We start from the raw sequence: 19420 nt of genomic DNA, 5'->3' as shown, positions 1-19420 counted from the left end.
CAGATAGAGGTACCACATAAAAAATGGCATTAAGTCCTTCTTGATCTACGCTTTTCACTGCACCTGATATGCATCGGCAGGCTAGCCTTTGCATCGTTATAAAATTCAATTGACTTATCTTTTCTATCAGACTAGACCGCCATACGTTAGTACCGGGCAGATGACAATGATGCACATACCTTGCAGCATATGCGGTGACGGCCCCCATTTCTACCCGAGGTTCCTTGCAGATGTATTCTGTAAGAGCTTTGTTTTATCTCTCATCGACATACATTTTTTAGAATGCCGAGATATATGTATTCTGAAGACAAATTTATCGTTGTGCCTTCAGTTCAGCAAAATAAAGCCGCGAATTTTAGTTTTCATATTGATCAGGCCAAACTCCATTTTAGTGGAATCCACCTCTCCACCGGTTTTGCTCTGTCCATGTCGATATGTCGAAAGGCACTAAATGCAAAAGACCACCAATCGTTGCAAGAAATTTATCTGTGATCTGTATCACTAAGTTATTGCTGTTGTAGTAGATCTCTACCGGATATGAATCCTAGTACTAACTTGCTATGTCCGGAATAGTTTGATATGACCACCTCGAACCTAATTTTTTGTTTCAGCCAACAGCCTCACGATTCACCGATATCTTTCCCGGTATGTTTTTATACTCAGCTGAGCAGAGCTCACAGAGTATATTAATTTTGTTCGCATGATGGTACCCCGTAACGGAGCAGAGATAATTTCATCACCACTATCTTCAAGCGAATACCGCAGAATCCAACCTAAAGAATGTATAGACGTCAGTCAAAACCGTACAAAGTGTTAGCATGGGCACGAGGCAGTATATTGGCCTTAGGAAATGGGAGCGGTGTGCTGGAAATCTATGATTTCCTCAACACTCCGGCATAGTTCTAAATTGCCCTTCCGGCTTTTCAATGGGAGCTCCTGTACATCGCACTTTATTTTATATTACTCTACGTCACTTTAGTTCTGGAAGTTATAGAAATTCTTGGCCTATGACATTCAATCAAAAAATGCGGATGAAAGTTGCCAGATATCGCAACACTGAAAAGATTTGACACAAATTTCAAGCTGGACAGGTATCAAAATTTAGAAAATGTGCATGAGATGTTTTAAGAAGTTAGAACGTTTAATTGTATGTTAGGTATTGAGTATCAAGTATTCATTAATACTTTTTTAGCTGGCGGTACATTTGCGGACTTTTAGAGGGTTGGTATATATTGTTTACAACACAGCACAAGTAATTATATCCCTCGCCGCTGGATTGCTACAGCAACATCAAAAATTGTCGCATCTGTATTGCAAAATCACAGACACGATACAAGACTTGTAGGCTGTGCACTCGAGCGACTGTCACTTACCGCGAGTGCATTAAGAAAGTAGAAATAGTTGGATTTTACAAAAGTGTCGAAATCGGTTTCATATTCTTGTGTGGACTGATCACTTTCTGCACAAACCACCAAGTTTCGGTAAACAGTCTCGGTTGACTGCGGTTATCAACAATTGTTTGTTTGACAGCGGACTGAAAGTACCTCCCTGATCTCCAAAACACTCGTTCATCCACCACCAACGTACCAACGGGATCAGGCCACAGGATAAATCTGAATTATCTTTTTACCACCCACCGCTCCATCGTTTACCCTTCGGACACCGATTCAACGGTTTTTTTGGCATTTGACTCATCAGACATCTCACTGCCACCACACCCAGCAGTCTTTTGTACATTTTGTAGTCATTATTATATGTCTTATTTAAAAGTGCTACACAAAATATTTTGTTCCATTCTTGCAGACTGTCTTGAACGAAAGAAGAGCGAACAGCCAAATTTTGCCATAAATTCGAAAAGGATGTGCCCTTAGTGGCTGCAGAAAGCTATCTATAAATGTGAAACGCATTATGAACTGATATATACTAAAATAAAACGATGAAATGTATAACACTAAATACTAAATCAGCATTGGAGGCTATAGGAAGAGAGCAGAATGCCATCGAAAGGGTTGTATTTATTTAAAAGGTATTTGTTTTGTGTGGCGATATGCCTATATCTGTACCACCTTGAAAGAATACTTAGTTACTTAGGAAGTCTGATTTCAGCTGGGTGACCAGGACGTCTGAAGAGACTGCTAGTCTCCTTAGCGAGAATTTCAAATATGTTACTTTTCACAAGAATAGTCTATAGACGTGTTTTTTTTACATGTATGTACATCTACATGAGCGGGTAAAAAACGCTTATCATCACTTAAATAATGTTTAGGAGACTCATCTAGCGGTAGTTATTTAAGACTCGCGGCAGTGGTAAATAACTCGTTACAAAACGGTTTCCACTGAATAGCGGATACACGCTTCCGGTTGGTCATAGTGTAAAACCATAGCACAATAAGTTGCGATGAAAAGTGGACACATACACTTTTCGGTAATAGAAGTGGAGAATAGTGTAAAGATAAAATAGAGCGAGGTATTTCAGTTGCAACAATTTCATAAGTGTAGATAAAGTTATGCACTTAGAAATCCATATAAAGTTTAAGTGTATATGTATATAAATGTAAACAAAAACACAGCTTATATATGGTAAAGTACTTATTTAAAAAAGGCTCATTTTTCTGATCGTAACAAAGACTTCATTGTTTTCTTTCTCCTGTGCAGTTTTTTAATTTCTTCACAATTTTGTTTTGATTTAATTATTGCAAATGTACAAATTAATTTATCGATAATAAAAATTAAAAATTCCAATACCTAAATAAAAGTACCGAGCAGTGTAGAATATAATACTGCATTTTGTTTCTACTTGCAAATGTGAACATGTGAACATTAGGGTGGTACTTAAAAAATGAAATTAACAAATCGATATATTTTCGATAACTAATCGATAAATTTAAGATAACATACCGATAACTTGTCGTTAAGTATTCGATAAATATTTGAAACAAATCGATAGCTTTGCGATAGTAACAGATCAATTTTCAAGTGCAGATCGATAATGTTTTGATAGCAAATCGGTAACACGAAGATAGAAATTGACAGCATAGCGAACGCGATTCGATTAACAATCGATGAATTTTTGATAACAAATCAATATCTGCTCGTTATCAGATCATTTACTTTTTGGTAAAAATTCGATTACTTTTTGATAACATATCGATAAATTTTCCAAAAATATCCGATAAATTTTAGATAACACATTGATAACTTTCCGATAACAATTTGATAACTTTTCTATAAACACTGGGCCTACTCTATCTACAAACCTTATAGGCACCGTAGAAAGATCACTCTATTACAACTATTACACCTGGGAATGGGCCTTGTATAATATAAAAACCTGAACCCGTATTACGTTTTACGATCAGTGACTGAACCCCATTTTCACTCAAGCGACAAATATGAAACTATTTTTAAAAATTATATTAAGTTATGGACCTCGCGAGTTCCGATTCACCAACTCAGAGCTATTATGATTTAAAAAATGAATTTCGATCACGGATCTGAAACCGTAATACAGACCCAGCTCAATTGTCAAATACCTTCTTACTTACTTACTTAATTGGCGCTTAGCCGTTTAAACCGTTATGAACGTCCAATAAGGCGCGCCAGTCTCTTCTTCGCTCTGCCAACTGGCGCCAGTTGGTCACGCCAAGGGAGTTGCAATCTTTTTCCAACTCGTCTTTCCAACGGAGTGGGGGCCGTCCTTTGCCTCTGCTTCCATAGGCGAGTTCAGATAGAAACACTTTATTGGCCGGAGCGTCATCTTTAATTCCTATAACATGGCCTAGTTAGCCCAGCCGCTGCGTTTTTATTCGCTGGACTATGTTGATGTCTGCGTATAGCTCGTACAGCTCATCGTTAAATCTTCTTCGGTACTCGCCATCGCCAACGCATAGAGGTCCATAAATCTTTCGAAGAATTTTCCTCTCGAACAGCCCCAGAGCCGCTTCATCGGATATGTCATGGTTCATGCTTCTGCACCATATAGCAGGACGGGTACGATAAGTGAGAGGACTTTACTTTTTAATTGCCTACCTAGTCCAAAGTACCACTTGTTGGCAAGAGCGATCCTTCGCTGGCTTTCAGAGCTGATGTTGTTGTTTGTATTAGTGCTGGTTCCCAAATAAACGAAGTTTTTTTAAATTTCGAAATCTTTATATTTATAATAATGTAACGAATTTGCTTGCAAATCCTCTTATTTGCAATCCTCTGCTAAGTTCGAATCACTAAACGGTTGAATAAATAACTCCAATATTGAATAATGGAAAAATGGCCTTTATTAAAGTACTTCACAATAACACTTATACTTTGCTACTCGCTGGCTTAATAACCAAACTGATTGATAACTCAAATTAAACTGAATTCCTTCTTACTCGCTTGCCCCGCTTTTATAGTTTACGCTGCATACTTCTAGGCTCTTCGATTTCCAGAACTTACTAGTTGTTTCGGCTACAAAATCGCCAGCCACAACTACGTGCACAAATTATTGCTCTCTCTTGTGACAACTCAGATAAGATATATGCATGTGTTTGTGCATTGCCTCTCCGCTGCTCGTATACGTACATATGTGTAGACGCAATTATTTATTCGTTTATGTAGATACATAAAGATTGAATTATTGATGTGAATGTTTGCAGTTTACAGTCTCTCGCGCGCACATAGGCATATAAGTAAATGCATCTGTGTGTGACATCTCTCTGGGCTGCCTTATATATGTGTATACTTGATTTGATTATTAACGTAAATACTGCTTGGCATGGCCTTATACTAGGTTCAAACACACACCAAATTGGCAATTTATACTATTTGGACAATTTATTACGCAATTTGTCATATAATAAATTGTAATAATAAATTGCCAATTTAAAAAAAATTGCGTAATAAATTGTTTCAAACTGCAAATGCAACATTGTAAAGTGTGTATATTGAGTATACTTAAACGTCAGTTACGCATGGCTGAACTGTATGGTTGGCTCATCTCATCAGCTGATTTTATGTCTTTCATTTCACTGGAGTAGGGATTGTCAAAAGAAGATGGCAAAATCAAAATGAAACCAAAACATTGAACACATTTTCTTACAACACACAAAAATTTCAAAGTTTTATGTTTTCATTCCATTTCATTCGCCCAATAATGTGCGTGTTCATTTTGACAGTCTGAACAAAGGTATGTTCTTGCTGTAGCGATGAGCCAACCAGCTATCAAATTACTATTGTGTAAGCTAAATCGAGTTGTGTGAACAGCACTCAATTCAAATCGAAATTTCCTCAATTTATTTTTCTGTTTGAACATAGTATTAGCATCGCCTTAGTGATGGGATAATTTAGTGATGCTAATATCCGTGACAATAAATTATGTTTAGTTCATGTTGCGGCCACCGTGGTGTGATGGTAGAGTGCTCCGCCTACCACACCGTATGCCCTGGGTTCATCCCCGGGCAAAGCAACATCAAAATTTTAGAAATTAGTTTTTTCAATTAGAAGAAAATTTTTCTAAGCGGGGTCACCCCTCGGCAGTGTTTGGCAAGCGCTCCGGGTGTATTTCTGCCATGAAAAGCTCTCAGTGAAAACTCATCTGCCTTGCAGATGCCGTTCGGAATCGGCATAAAACAATTAGGTCCCGTCCGGCCAATTTGTAGGGAAAATCAAGAGGAGCACGACGCAAATTGGAAGAGAAGCTCGGCCTTAGATCTCTTCGGAGGTTATCGCGCCTTACATTTTATATTTTATTCATGTTGCATAGTAATTTTTTATTTTTCACTACAATTCCAGGTTATTGACATTTTACGCTCATGAGTAAACACACATGGATACTTAAATGGAAAATAGCAAAATAAATTAATAGAAAATCTCAACGGGTTCGCATTTTTCTACTTAGTTGCGATGTACGTGGTTACATACTTACATATGCACATGTGAGTATGTTTAACTGGATATTTATTTAATTATAAAATTAAAACAACAAAAGTCATATTAAAGCTTAGCAAAAAGTAAGTTTGAGCATCTACAAATGCACTATTACTAAGTTATTCGTAGTAATTTAAATCATATTCATACATACGAGTACATATTTACATGTATGCAATAAAAAATATATATTCATTTCAATTTAGTTTTTTAAGTAAAAGTGTATACCAACAGTAGCGAAAAAAAAATAGCAGTGGCAATTTTTATCAAATTTCGTCAATTATATTTTTATTTTTGATATTTTAAGAAAAAAAACTTCTATAAGTGTTGTTCCTTAAACTAAACAAATCAATCTCAAAAAGGTTTTCGAAGAAATTCAAAAATATTTACGAAAATTTCGAACTTTTTGTTTAGAGTTTTCTGCATATTTTTGAGTATGCAGTTTTGAAGCCCGCCTATTTTAATTTTACAGAATACTAGCAATAAGGCACTCTAAATTCGCATTCATTTTTGAAGTTTTTTTTGCCGAAGGCTGCTTTAGATTTTCTTCCATATAGTGGCGAATGTTAGCACCACTATGATGTTAGTGAGTAGTCATAACAACAAAAAAGCAAGCAGCCACACTTATGTACATGTAGACATTAAAGCAAGCAGCCACACTTATGTACATGTAGACATTAAAGCAAGCAGCCACACTAAAGTAAAAGGCAACGAAGAATATTCCACACACATAACCAGCAGCTTGAAGCAAAGATATTATTTCGCATACACATATGTAGTCATCAGCTAAGAGCAGAAGTTGTTACTCAGACATACGCATATATATAGTTAAATAACCAAGTATGAGATACAACTGCTCCAGAAGGCATGTTCATGAAAAGTATAGACCTTAGGAGAGATAGGTGAACTTGGCTAACTGAGAGTACAAAAGCAGCGCGATGCAATCGATAATCAGTCAGTTTGATTTAAACGCGCTATTAGTGATGTATAATTGTTATTGCGAATTCCTATTCCCAAAGTAGTCTAAATAAAGACCATAAGACCAGGAATTCCCCAAAATTCGTTGCAACATAAATAAATAATTTCATATTACGACTGCTTAGTGAAATACCACTCTATCGAAAACTCTATCAGAAATGTCAAACCATTTGTTCATGACCATTTTTAGAATCTGTTTTAGCAACGTCCTAGCTAATGCCAAAATATATTGAATTTAAGCTAAAATAGGTTGCTTTTGTAACAAATTTTGAGATATGGTGTTTTTCAAACAAATTCTTAAAAATATTTATATTAAAACATACTTCGAAAAAAAAAAACATTTTCAAAAACCAATACGAATTTTGATCAGTCCTGCATAACAAAATCAACAAAATTGTTTAAAAGTTTTTGATATCAACAAAATTTTTTTAAAAAAAATTTTGGAAAGTGATTGGAGAATGATATTTGATATCAGCTTGAGAACTATCAGTTTTAAGAATAATTACAATATAATGTTGGAGGTATGCATTTACTCAGATAGCTAAGCAGTCTTCGTGGCGCTTAACTCCCCCACCACTTCGTGTAAGGCCGTCAGCAGCTGCAAGGGTCGCCTCACGCCGCAAGTCATTTCGCAAACATAACCCTTATATGGGTACTTTGTCACAGGAACATCGAGGGCAACGAGAAGGCAGACGAACTTGTAAGGACAGGGGCAATACTGGAGCCTTGGGAGTCTGTCGAGATGTATCGTCCACTTACATCAATTAAAAGAAATACGCATAGCGGATTCAAGGAGTTAGCTGTCTCCCACTGGTACTGCTCGGACACGTGCAGGATAACCAAGCAAACCTGGCCAAGTTACGACAGTAAGAGAACAGAGAACCTACTAAAAAGGTCAAGGAAAGAAATCTTAATGATCATTGCCAGAATAACAGGACAATGACCGCATGGCCTGCATGCTGAGAGACTGTGGTTTACTTTTAACAGCATTGGAAGGAGCTGCAGCGAGAAAGGCTAAAAAGAAACAGTTGCGCACTACTTGTGTGAATGCTCAGCTCTAGCACACACTAGGTTTCTAACTATGGGCAGCTATATAAATGGTTCGAACGGAGTACCGACTAGGCAAACGAAATCAGCAGTAATTGGTTCCAGAAGAAATGTCCATCAAAATGGAGCCGCGTATACGACTTCGGCTCGGGTCAGGTCTTTGGCACAGAATCAACCAGCCATCGAAGGGTGGAAGCATTTTTTTCTATATTTGTTGCATAGACAAAATACAGCTGCTGTATCTACACATTATCTAGATAATAAAAAACCAAAATTTTCCGTAGAAAAAAGCCTACACCAGCGGGCTTAAGTTTTGAAAAACTGCTCTGGACTTTAAATTTGAACTGAGTTTAAAACAAGTAAGGAAGGTTAAGTTCGGGTGTAACCGAACATTACATACTCAGTTGAGAGCTATAGTGACAACATAAGGGAAAATAACCATGTAGAAAAATGAACCGAATGAAAGGCATTAAAGAGTATTTTATGAGGGTGTTTAAGCGACTTAAACTATGAACATTTTTCGTTCGTTTGTTTCAGTAGCCATTGAGTGTGCTTGTAATTCTCAACTGGTTAGTGAAATATTCTAAAGACATAGTTTGAGTTTTTTAATTAAAATCGAGGTTCTTCGGATGGTGTGTTAATACATCAGAGCCCAGTGCTCGCCTCCATATCACACTTTGAAGGGGTTCTTCAAATAGAAGATGAGGTGGCTCATTAGAGCGAAACCTCAGAGTGCCCAACTCTCGCCCCAAATTAAATAAATAGAGGTTTTTCTTGTAGAAAATGGGGTGCCAATACCTCAGAGCCGTCCCGTGCTCGCCTCCATATCACATTTTAAAGGGTTCTTCAAATAGAGGATGAGGTGGCTCAGTAGAGCGAAGCCTCAGAGCCCCCCAGTGCTCGCCCCCAAATTAAATAAATAAAGGTGTACTGATGCTATGCATCCTCCCATGACTTAAATACACCAATAACACTAAAACTACCCAACTCAATAAATGGAATAAATTAAATCAAAAACCCCATAAACTCAATACAGTCCATTAATAATAATAATTTATAAATTTAAAAAAAAAGGAATGCTTGGTGGGAGTTGAACCCGCAACCCCGGGCGTTTGGTCGGGTACGTCAGCCACTGTGCCACGACTCATACGCTTACAAGCACATAAAATTACTCATTTATAACTCTTATTAAACTGCTCGCCCTCAATTGCCCAAAGCTTAGACATGGTCCTTCGAGCCGGATCACTGGCTCGTATGGAAGTTTCATTAGACGACTAAGCCGTCTAAGGGGGGAGTATGTTTAAGCGACTTAAACTATGAACATTTTTCGTTCGTTTGTTTCAGTAGCCATTGAGTGTGCTTGTAATTCTCAACTGGTTAGTGAAATATTCTAAAGACATAGTTTGAGTTTTTTAATTAAAATCGAGGTTCTTCGGATGGTGTGTTAATACATCAGAGCCCAGTGCTCGCCTCCATATCACACTTTGAAGGGGTTCTTCAAATAGAAGATGAGGTGGCTCATTAGAGCGAAACCTCAGAGTGCCCAACTCTCGCCCCAAATTAAATAAATAGAGGTTTTTCTTGTAGAAAATGGGGTGCCAATACCTCAGAGCCGTCCCGTGCTCGCCTCCATATCACATTTTAAAGGGTTCTTCAAATAGAGGATGAGGTGGCTCAGTAGAGCGAAGCCTCAGAGCCCCCCAGTGCTCGCCCCCAAATTAAATAAATAAAGGTGTACTGATGCTATGCATCCTCCCATGACTTAAATACACCAATAACACTAAAACTACCCAACTCAATAAATGGAATAAATTAAATCAAAAACCCCATAAACTCAATACAGTCCATTAATAATAATAATTTATAAATTTAAAAAAAAAGGAATGCTTGGTGGGAGTTGAACCCGCAACCCCGGGCGTTTGGTCGGGTACGTCAGCCACTGTGCCACGACTCATACGCTTACAAGCACATAAAATTACTCATTTATAACTCTTATTAAACTGCTCGCCCTCAATTGCCCAAAGCTTAGACAGAGGGAGTGGGCCATAGTTCTATAGGTGGACGCCATTTAGGGATATAGCCATAAAGGTGGATCAGGGTTGACTCTAGAATGCGTTTGTACGATATGGGTATCAAATGAAAGGTGTTAATGAGTATTTTAAAAGGGAGTAATCCTTAGTTCCATAGGTGGACGCCGTTTCGAGATATCGCCATAAAGGTGGGCCAGGGGTGACTCTAGAATTCGTTTGTGCAATATGGGTATCAAACGAAAGGAGTTAATGAGTATTTTAAGAGGGAGTGGGCCTTTCTGGACCAGGGGTGACTCTAGACTTTGTTTGTACGATATTGGTATCAAACGAAAGGTGTTAATGAGTATTTTAAAAGGGAGTGGGCCTTCGTTCTATAGGTGTTCGCCTTTTCGAAATATCGCCATAAAGGTGGACCAGGGGTGACTCTAGAATGAGTTTGTACGATATGGGTATCAAATTAAAGGTATTAATGAGAGTTTTAAAAGGGAGTGGTGGTAGTTGTATATGTGAAATCGTTTTCCAGATATCGACCAAAATGTGGACCAGGGTGACCCAGAACATCATCTGTTGGATACCGCTAATTTATTTATATATGTAATACCTGCCAAGATTTTAAGGGTTTTTTATTTCGCCCTGCAGAACTTTTTTCATTTTCTTCTACTTAATATGGTAGGTGTCACAACCATTTTATAAAGTTTTTTCTAAAGTTATATTTCGCGTCAATAAAACAATCCAATTACCTTGCCATATTTCATCCCTTTTTTCGTATTTGGTATAGAATTATGGCATTTTTTTCATTTTTCGTAATTTTCGATATCGAAAAAGTGGGCGTGGTCATAGTCGGATTTCGTTCATTTTTCATACCAAGATAAAGTGAGTTCAGATAAGTACGTGAACTGAGTTTAGTAAAGATATATAGATTTTTGCTCAAGTTATCGTGTTAACGGCCATGCGGAAGGACAGACGGACGACTGTGTATAAAAAATGGGCGTGATATCAACCGATTTCGCCCATTTTCACAGAAAACAGTTAACGCCATAAAATCTATGCCCCTACCAAATTTCAAAAGGATTGGTTAATTTTTGTTCGACTTATGACGTTAAAAGTATCCTAGACAAATTAAATGAAAAAGGGTGGAGCCACGCCCATTTTGAAATTTTCTTTTATTTTTGTATTTTGTTGCACCATATCATTACTGGAGTTGAATCTTGACATAATTTACTTATATACTGTAAAGATATTAAATTTTTTGTTAAAATTTTACTTTAAAAAAAATTTTTTTTTAATAGTGGGCGTGGTCCTTCTCCGATTTTACTAATTTTTATTAAGCGTACATATAGTGATAAGAGTAACGTTCGTGCCAAATTTCATCATGACATCTTCAACGACTGCCAAATTACAGCTTGCAAAAGTTTTAAATTACCTTCTTTTAAAAGTGGGCGGTGCCACGCCCATTGTCCAAAATTTTACTAATTTTCTATTTTGTGTCATAAGTTCAACTCATCTACCAAGTTTCGTCGCTTTATCGGTCTTCTGTAATGAATTATCGCACTTTTTCGGTTTTTCGAAATTTTCGATATCGAAAAAGTGGGCGTGGTTATAGTCCGATATCGTTCATTTTAAATAGCGATCTGAGATGAGTGCTCAGGAACCTACATACCAAATTTCATCAAGATACCTCAAAACTTACTCAATTTATCGTGTTAACGGACGGACGGACGGATGGACGGACGGACGGACGGACATGGCTCAATCAAATTTTTTTTCGATCCTGATTATTTTGATATATGGAAGTCTATATCTATCTCGATTCATTTATATATGTACAACCAACCGTTATCCAATCAAACTTAATATACTCTGTGAGCTCTGCTCAACTGAGTATAAAAAAACTTAGTTTAAGCTTAGTTGAACCAACTACTGAAAAGTTTGATTGGGCTACACAAGTGCACACTTAAAATAGCTCAGAGAACTTCAAATAAAAAGTTCGAAATTATCGGTGACTTTTCTCGAATTTTTTCGAAAATATTTTTGTATTTGGTTTGAACAGTTTCAGTGACACACTGCATGGAAGTTTTTTCTTAAATTAATACATTATACTCTCATAATTGACGCAAATTGGAAGAGAAGCTCGGCCTTAAATCTCTTCGGAGGTTATCACGCCTTACATTTTTTTTGCTTTTTATCACAGAACTTATAAAAACAATAAAAAAACTAATAAATAATTTGTAAAAAAAAAAAATATATTTAATTTTATTAAGTTAATTAGTATACATCGTTAGGTCCCTTATAATAAGTACAAAAAAAAAACTGTAAATATTAAAATGAAATATGTGATGTTGTTTAACATGTAATAAATACATATGTAAGTGCGATAAATATATGTGTTTATAATTTAAATATTTAAGTTAACACATTTCTACTTAGTTAGAGCTTTTTGTACAAATTCCAATTTCAATCTTTTATTTAAGTCATTAGAACATGGATATCCGGACTACTTAAGGGACAGGTATCTTAAGTATGAAACCTCTCACGGTCATGCAAGGGTAAAAATAACAGATGGTACTAGATCCCGATCTCTGGAATATAACTTACGACAGTTTTCTTCGATTAGACATGCCAGAAAGCACCAAGCTTCGACTTGGCACAGGTAAAATTAAATCAGGTCATGCGTAATGTAAATAGGTGGATGGCTGAGCACGGTCTCCAGCTAGCAACAGCAAAAATGGAGATCGTCAATCTCACAAAGGGACGGATTCCCACTACCAGGAATATGACGGTTGGGGACCAGCCAATAGAAACACTTACTTCAACGAAATATCTGGGAGTGAGGTAAGACAGCAAACCCACCTTATCGGATCACATACGCAGAGGGGCGCTGCAAATAACTTCGTCTTACCGCAAGGTCTCCGATGAAGCTGTCCTTGTCGTTGCGGGAACCATACCGATATTTCTTCTCGCTGAGGAAAGAAGAGCAATATACGAAACGGATCGCAAGCGAGTAGAGCTGCTGTTGCCATGCAGGCGCGAGAAGAATCGATTCGAAGCTGGCAAGGATAGTGGGGTAGTGAACTAGAGAACTAATCCCTGAACTGAATCTATGGTTGAAGCGACCACACGGAGAGGTAGACTTTTACCTGACCCAGTTTCTAACCTGACACGGTTACTTTCGCAAATACCTGCACAGAATGGGCAAGGTTTATAACCTGAGCTGCCTGTACTGTGGGAATATAGAGGATGTACGCCACACCTCCTTCGAATTTGGGCACTTCTCCAATCAGCGAATTTTCTAATAAAAAAATTGTTACTTCTGTTTTTGTTATAATTTGAAAATATTTTGTTAGACATCTTTTTATTGCTTCCGTTTTTACTATATAAATTTAAGATATTTTATTAGAAAATTTTATTACTTCTGTATTTGTTATTAAGTTGAAATTGTTTTTTTAGCAATCTTATTTAATGTTTGAAATTTTCTTATTCACTGTACCACCACTTTCTTTCGCTCTACTCACCGTCGCTGCCAAATTTAATATGACCGAGGCTCCAGCCTCACGGTCGCCATGTGGCGTTCCAAAATGGAAGCCTTCTTCGTGCGCCGCCATGCGGCGTTACCTTTTTAACGCTCCTTCTTTTGGGAGGACGCCGCCTCCAAATTGTTGCCATTTTGAATTTCATAATTATGTTAGCCGGGGGAGCCTTCTTCTCCAGAACATTCGGTGGTTTACTATCTACAATAAATTAAATAAAGAACACAACCCTTTTTGTTTTTTATTACTGCGTTTAATTTATTCGATGAACTTGCACGATATACGATCAAAATTTGAATGTCACTCGTTTCTTTAACTATCATATCTACATGTTGTTTTGTGTGACGTTGGCTGCATTTGTACTTGACATGCGTGTTGCCACTGCGTGCACCTGTTAAGTACCACTAAAGCCCCAACCACATAGGACACCTTATAATATTTTTGCTAATGCTACAAGGTATTTGGCGACCTATCCCCAGGCAGTGTCACCAATAACATGACCTGCCAAAGAGACAGATGGAATAAGGTCAGCACATATGTGAGGAATATACTTATCAGTAAACGAGAAGACGGATCCCTAGGCCATTAGCGTGAGAATAGCCATAGAGCTCACGTAGCGCGCATCCGTATCAGAAGTAATGCTAAACGCGGGTCCATGTGCGGGGATTTGCTCGAGCCGTGGGAGGTTAGGTTTTAGTGGGTACCCCTTCATGGAAGAAGGGAGTCTTATACTCGGAGAGTCTCGCAGGGAGGCTTAAATATCCCGGTCAGTGCATAAAGCATTTCCTCCTTCCACGAAATCAAAAAAAAAAGAACATGGATCTCGAAAACTTTAAAGTGATTGCCCTTACTGCATTAGAATCACCTTCTTTTGTCCATTAGAAATAATTTAAATATAATAATAAGTGCCGATAACTACAATTTAGCTGAGCTTTACTAAGTTCAATGAGGTTACCAACTATTTACTTGAATACCTATGCAAATTGCTAGACTTACTCGTTTCGAATAATGTGAAAAAAAATGCATTACTTAAAGTTTTTGTAATAATGTTTGTTACTTCTGAGTAAATCATTAAGTTGTCTTTTATAATGAATAAAGTTCATAGCTTATTTAGTTAACTATTTAATTAATTATAGATTGTTTTATCACGTGTAATATTAAACAAAACAAAAATATGTATATGTACAAACATTTAATGGTAGTTTTTTTTACATTCGTAGTTTTTTTTTGAAAACTTGTTAAGGAAAGTAGGTTAGGTTAGGTTGAACCTCCAGGTCAATACACACCTCACATAGACTGTATGGGTCCTTAGTATTACCAGAAATTATAGAAAAACATAGAATAACTCCGTCCTCTTGGCAAATAATAGACATTTTCTAGGACATACCTTAATTTATGCCTCGAGATCTGGCAACTCTGCCGCCCTAATAGCTGGAGCCTTGACCTGGCGATCGCAGGGCACGAACATAGAAAGTGCTCAACGGTTTCTTCCTGCAGCGCGCACTTCCTACACCTGCTGTCACTAACGAGGCCTAACTTATAAGCATGTGACGTCAGAAGGCAGTGTCCAGTTAGTATGACTTCTTTCTTCAGCGATATGAGCCACTTGTGACTCTTATATCGAAGGCTTTGCGCATGATCTTAGAAATTTTGCAGCCCCGCGCTTTTTTCCACGCCTTTCCTGCTTGATGTATGATTCATCCAAACTCCTTCCTCCCCTTAATTTTTCCCAAATGGATTGGGACGTCTAACGTTGTTTCAACTAGTTTTGCACACTGCTTTGCGAACTCGTCGGCCTTTTCCTTACTTGCTATGCTTGTATGACCGGGAACCTAGTATAGATGTATGGTCTGGCCTGGCTAAGTTTTTCCAATACTTCTTTGCATTCCAGAACACTTTTTGATGAAGTACTGTGTGGCATTATTGCCTTAATCGCCGCCTGGTCATCAACATCTCTATCGATGCGACTGTAACTTAAGCACGCTTCTTCCAGGCTATAATTTCCACCTGAAGGATGCCACAGTAATCTGGCAGCCTGAAAGAGCAACATATTTCTGATCTCCTTCAAAGCTCAGGTATGGAACCATATATTCCGTTTGCCCGATATGGCCAACACTCAAGCCGCCCCGAGACCTTAAGCATTGTTGCTGTTGCTATGTTTTGGCCATTAGTCTGTAGGCGGGATGCGTAAAATGGTGTGCGTGGGTAGTTTTTAGGACTCCCGTTATGATAATCATTGACATCATGCATACCCCGTCAAGTCATTGTGTTGAGTAATAGCAGATTTATACAGCAAGCCGCAGATTTGTGATGGTAGCTTGATTCGTCTTCCCTCTTAAGAGATATGAGCTACATTGTAAGTCTGATATCATAGGACTTGCACATGATCTTAGACATTTTGCAGTCCCGCGCTTGCGTCCTAACTTTTGCTGCTTTTCTTTACCTTATATCCCTTTATGAGAGTGAAGCCTCTCCAATGCTTGCTAGAAAAACTTTACTTTGAATTCCCTACTCAGTACGAAGTAACACATGTTGTCAAGAGTGATTATCCATTTAATTTCTAGAGGTATATTTTTCACTGCTAATGCTTTTTCGTAGGTAGACGAAGTCCCTCAAAGTCTCTAATTCATATCCCATCAATATCAATGCTTTGGCTGCCAATGCCCGATTTCGCCAATCTTCTTTAATGAAAGAAAATACTTCATCGTATCGCATGATAAGGAGTCACCTTGTCCGAAGCCTCATTTGATTCATATCGGTAGCGAGAAGGTCTTGCCAATCCTTACGTGGCTGCTGGTGGTGCTCAACATCATTTACCAAAGCCTTATTAGTTTTCAGTGAACTTCAACTCACATAGAGCCGCATACAAACAACTCTCTTGTTGGCGATATCAGACTCTGCAATGAAGTCGGCATAAATATGGTGTATTTTGTACCGTGAGCCTATTTTAGGATTTGGCACATATTGAGAGCTTGGTCGATAAGGTCCACTAAGGTTGTTGACTTATTTAAGTTTCATTATTTAGCACAATACGTTAGGTGAAACCTTATACTCTATTAAGCCCTCTGATTTTATGGTAATTAGCTTAGTTCGCGGGGTCGCATTTCTTGTGGTATGCGCAAAGCAACTATTTTCTCCTTGTTATTCTTTAGCCACGATATTGCCACTGCCACTTCAGCATAGTCGGTTCCGGAACGTGTTTCCCGTCATCGACGATTATAGTGTCAGGTTCGTCTTCTCCCTCACAAGCTAGCAAAGTCTGTACCAGCATGAATCTGCCCCGATCTTGAAACCTTACGTCATACACTGAATTTCTTAATATAATTTCCTAGCCCTATCAGCCAGCATCTGAAGTTTCTAGCACGCATGCCGTTCTGTCTAACTTTTTCCTTCGAAATAAACGTCTCATTAATATTGTTCGCGTCACGAGAGTGCTCCAATATAATGTTCGTCACCCTCGCTTGTACGCAGCATGGTCCTATCCATCTGTCCCTCTATTTTGCCCCGTTCATCGTGATTCCTGTATGGCAGCGGTTTCGGCTTTAGCATTGAAGAAAACATTAAAAATCAGTACCTTCTCATGAAAGAGTTCGGATAATCCGGGTATATGCATTCATATCATAGTTTTTAGAATCATAGTCCGTTAAATGTTTGCCGTGAAGATATTTTGTGTTTCTTCGGAAGGCCATTTTACGTTGTTGGTCCCAAGCCTAGCGCACAGGAACGGAACGGGATGCCTTGCGTAAAATGTAAAATAGATACAAACTGGGTTGTTCCTTCTAGAAGATTTATGTCGAGCTTATCTCAAAATTTTTTTCATGCTACTTTTTGATATTTACTACGGGACGTCGATGAGAAGCTTTCTGGCCAGAAATACTTTCGGAAGGGGGACTTTGCTTTAAAAAAACTGTTTTCCTTAAGTATTTGACTGTTGCTTATCCTGGATCTTGAACCAAGGCCCTTCGATGTGGTAGGAAAAAACAATACCACCACACCCTTTGTAGTCTTTTAAATAGTGAAATCCCATTTACTGTTAATTGACGCTGTTGTTGTTGTTGTTGTAGCGATAAGGTTGCTCCCCGAAGGCTTTGGGGAGTGTTATCGATGTGATGGTCCTTTGCCGGATACAGATCCGGTACGCTCCGGTAACACAGCACCATTAAAGTGCTAGCCCGACCATATCGGGAACGATTTATATGGCCACGTTAATTTTCAGGCCATTCCTCCCTCCCCACCCCCAAGTTCCATTAGGAGCTTGTGGTCGCCAGAGCCTCGTCTGTTAGTGAAACAGAATTAGCTGCGGATAGGTGAGGTTGACAATTGGGTTTGGAGAAGCTATAAATTGCGCTGGCAACCTGAAGGGTTGCGCTACACAGGCCCTTGAATCTGGTATTGTAATCGCCTCTTACGACAGGCATACCTACCGCGGGTATATTCTGACCCCCTAACCCGCTGGAGGCTCCAATGACGTAAATTCAATTGTCTTTTTTGCACGCCATTAAAAAACAATCTGCCCTAGTAGATGTGGTTCGCAACTACTTACACAAGCATATATATAAAGGTAATTTGCAGCAATATTTTTTTTCTATTGATGCGCCAGGTAAGCAATATTTTGTGATTGTCCTCTGTCAGGATATATAAATGATATATGTATGTAAGTGAAAATATGTTTGCAAAAGAAAAAAGTCAATGCAGGCAAGCTAATGCAATCAAGTAAATTGAAATTTGTTTTTCCCCATATACCATAAATAGAATGACTTAGTGCATGTTTACAAATTTGTCTGAGTGCATTTGCATTTAACTCCATACAGAGTTTAAAATCCGTCACCCTCTGTCTAACGAAAATCTTTGCTCGAATGAGTAACAGTGACTTATATATTTTTTTTTTTTTTTTTTTTTTTTAATGGACGTTGTGGCAGCGCGCTGCCTTCAAGTGGCCCAATGAAACCAGGCTAATCCTGTTCACACGATCGATTTATATATATATATAAGAACTTTTTATTTTTTTTTATTTTGCCGAGTCTTTGATGGGCAGCGGTTTGTCAAGCGTTACGATCTGAGACTGCTCAGCTACAGAAGAAATTTCATCAGCCAAGCGTAATACTTAAAGAGAACAGAAGCAAACGTATTATACATTAATTTAGAGAGGTGAGAACAATCTTTTTTATAGAAAAAAGGGAGTCCGAGCTATCAAATGTGTTTGAGTGAGAGTTATAATCTTGGCATAAATGCCGAAAAGGTTCATTTTGTTCGAAATTCGTTCTACATTGTTTCAGCAGAAGAGGCTTGAAGTGTCTCGATGTCCGAGAGGGAACGCAAAAGTTCACTTCATTCAGAAGGAATGGGCTCGAAATTGATCCATTTAAAAGTTTTGTCATAAATATTACACCAAGCATTTCCCTTCGACTAGCAAGAGTTGGAAGATTGATAAGCTTTAATCGATTAGTATAAGGTGGAAGATTAGTTAAAGAGTCCCGTTGGAAATTTCTTAAGGCAAATAGTAAAAATTGTTTTTGTATTGATTCGAGACTGTCTGCATGGACTTGATAACGCGGATTCCAAATTATCGAGCCGTATTCTAATATTGGCCTAACTAATGTTGTAAAAAGTGCTTTAGTTATGTAAGGGTGGTTAAATTCTTTTGACCACCGTTTAACAAATGCAAAAACACCTTTGCCTTTATTCACTGTAGCATTAATATGAAGATTGAAACTAAGTTTGGAATCCATCATGACTCCCAAGTCAATAAAATTATTTACAGTTTCTAGACTATAGTTGTTAATTGTATATGAAGCTGGTGGCGAAACTCTCCGAGAAAAACACATGAATTTACATTTTTGAGATTGAGCGGCATATAATTTACATTGTACCAGGTAACCCAGTGATTTAAATCCATTTGAAGCAAGGAATGTTCCTCAACCGAGGCACATGATTTGA

General features: G+C 38.0%; 1 protein-coding gene across 3 annotated transcripts in view; it reads left to right on the top strand.

Moving 5' to 3' along the window:
* PK1-R (Pyrokinin 1 receptor) overlaps positions 1-14620 on the top strand; it is a 34507-nt gene extending 19887 nt beyond the window's left edge. The window contains exons 5-7 of one of the 3 annotated variants that reach the window (XR_010949026.1): positions 1804-2026; positions 5767-5909; positions 12428-14620. Coding sequence is in view for 1 of the 3 variants with exons in the window: in XM_067761901.1 (XP_067618002.1) it covers positions 5767-5790 (24 nt within the window). In the remaining 2 variants the exon portion in view is untranslated. Of the gene's footprint in view, positions 1-1803; positions 2027-5766; positions 6155-12427 lie in introns of those variants that run through there. The other 2 variants (XR_010949024.1, XM_067761901.1) reach the window with 2 other exon arrangements.
* The last annotated feature ends 4800 nt before the right edge of the window (positions 14621-19420 follow it).

This window comes from Eurosta solidaginis, chromosome 1 (genome assembly GCF_040869045.1).
Source record: "Eurosta solidaginis isolate ZX-2024a chromosome 1, ASM4086904v1, whole genome shotgun sequence".
Taxonomy (NCBI): domain Eukaryota; kingdom Metazoa; phylum Arthropoda; class Insecta; order Diptera; family Tephritidae; genus Eurosta; species Eurosta solidaginis.
The sequence above is the reverse complement of the archived record's forward strand: the minus strand, read 5'-3'. Positions and strand labels throughout refer to the sequence as shown.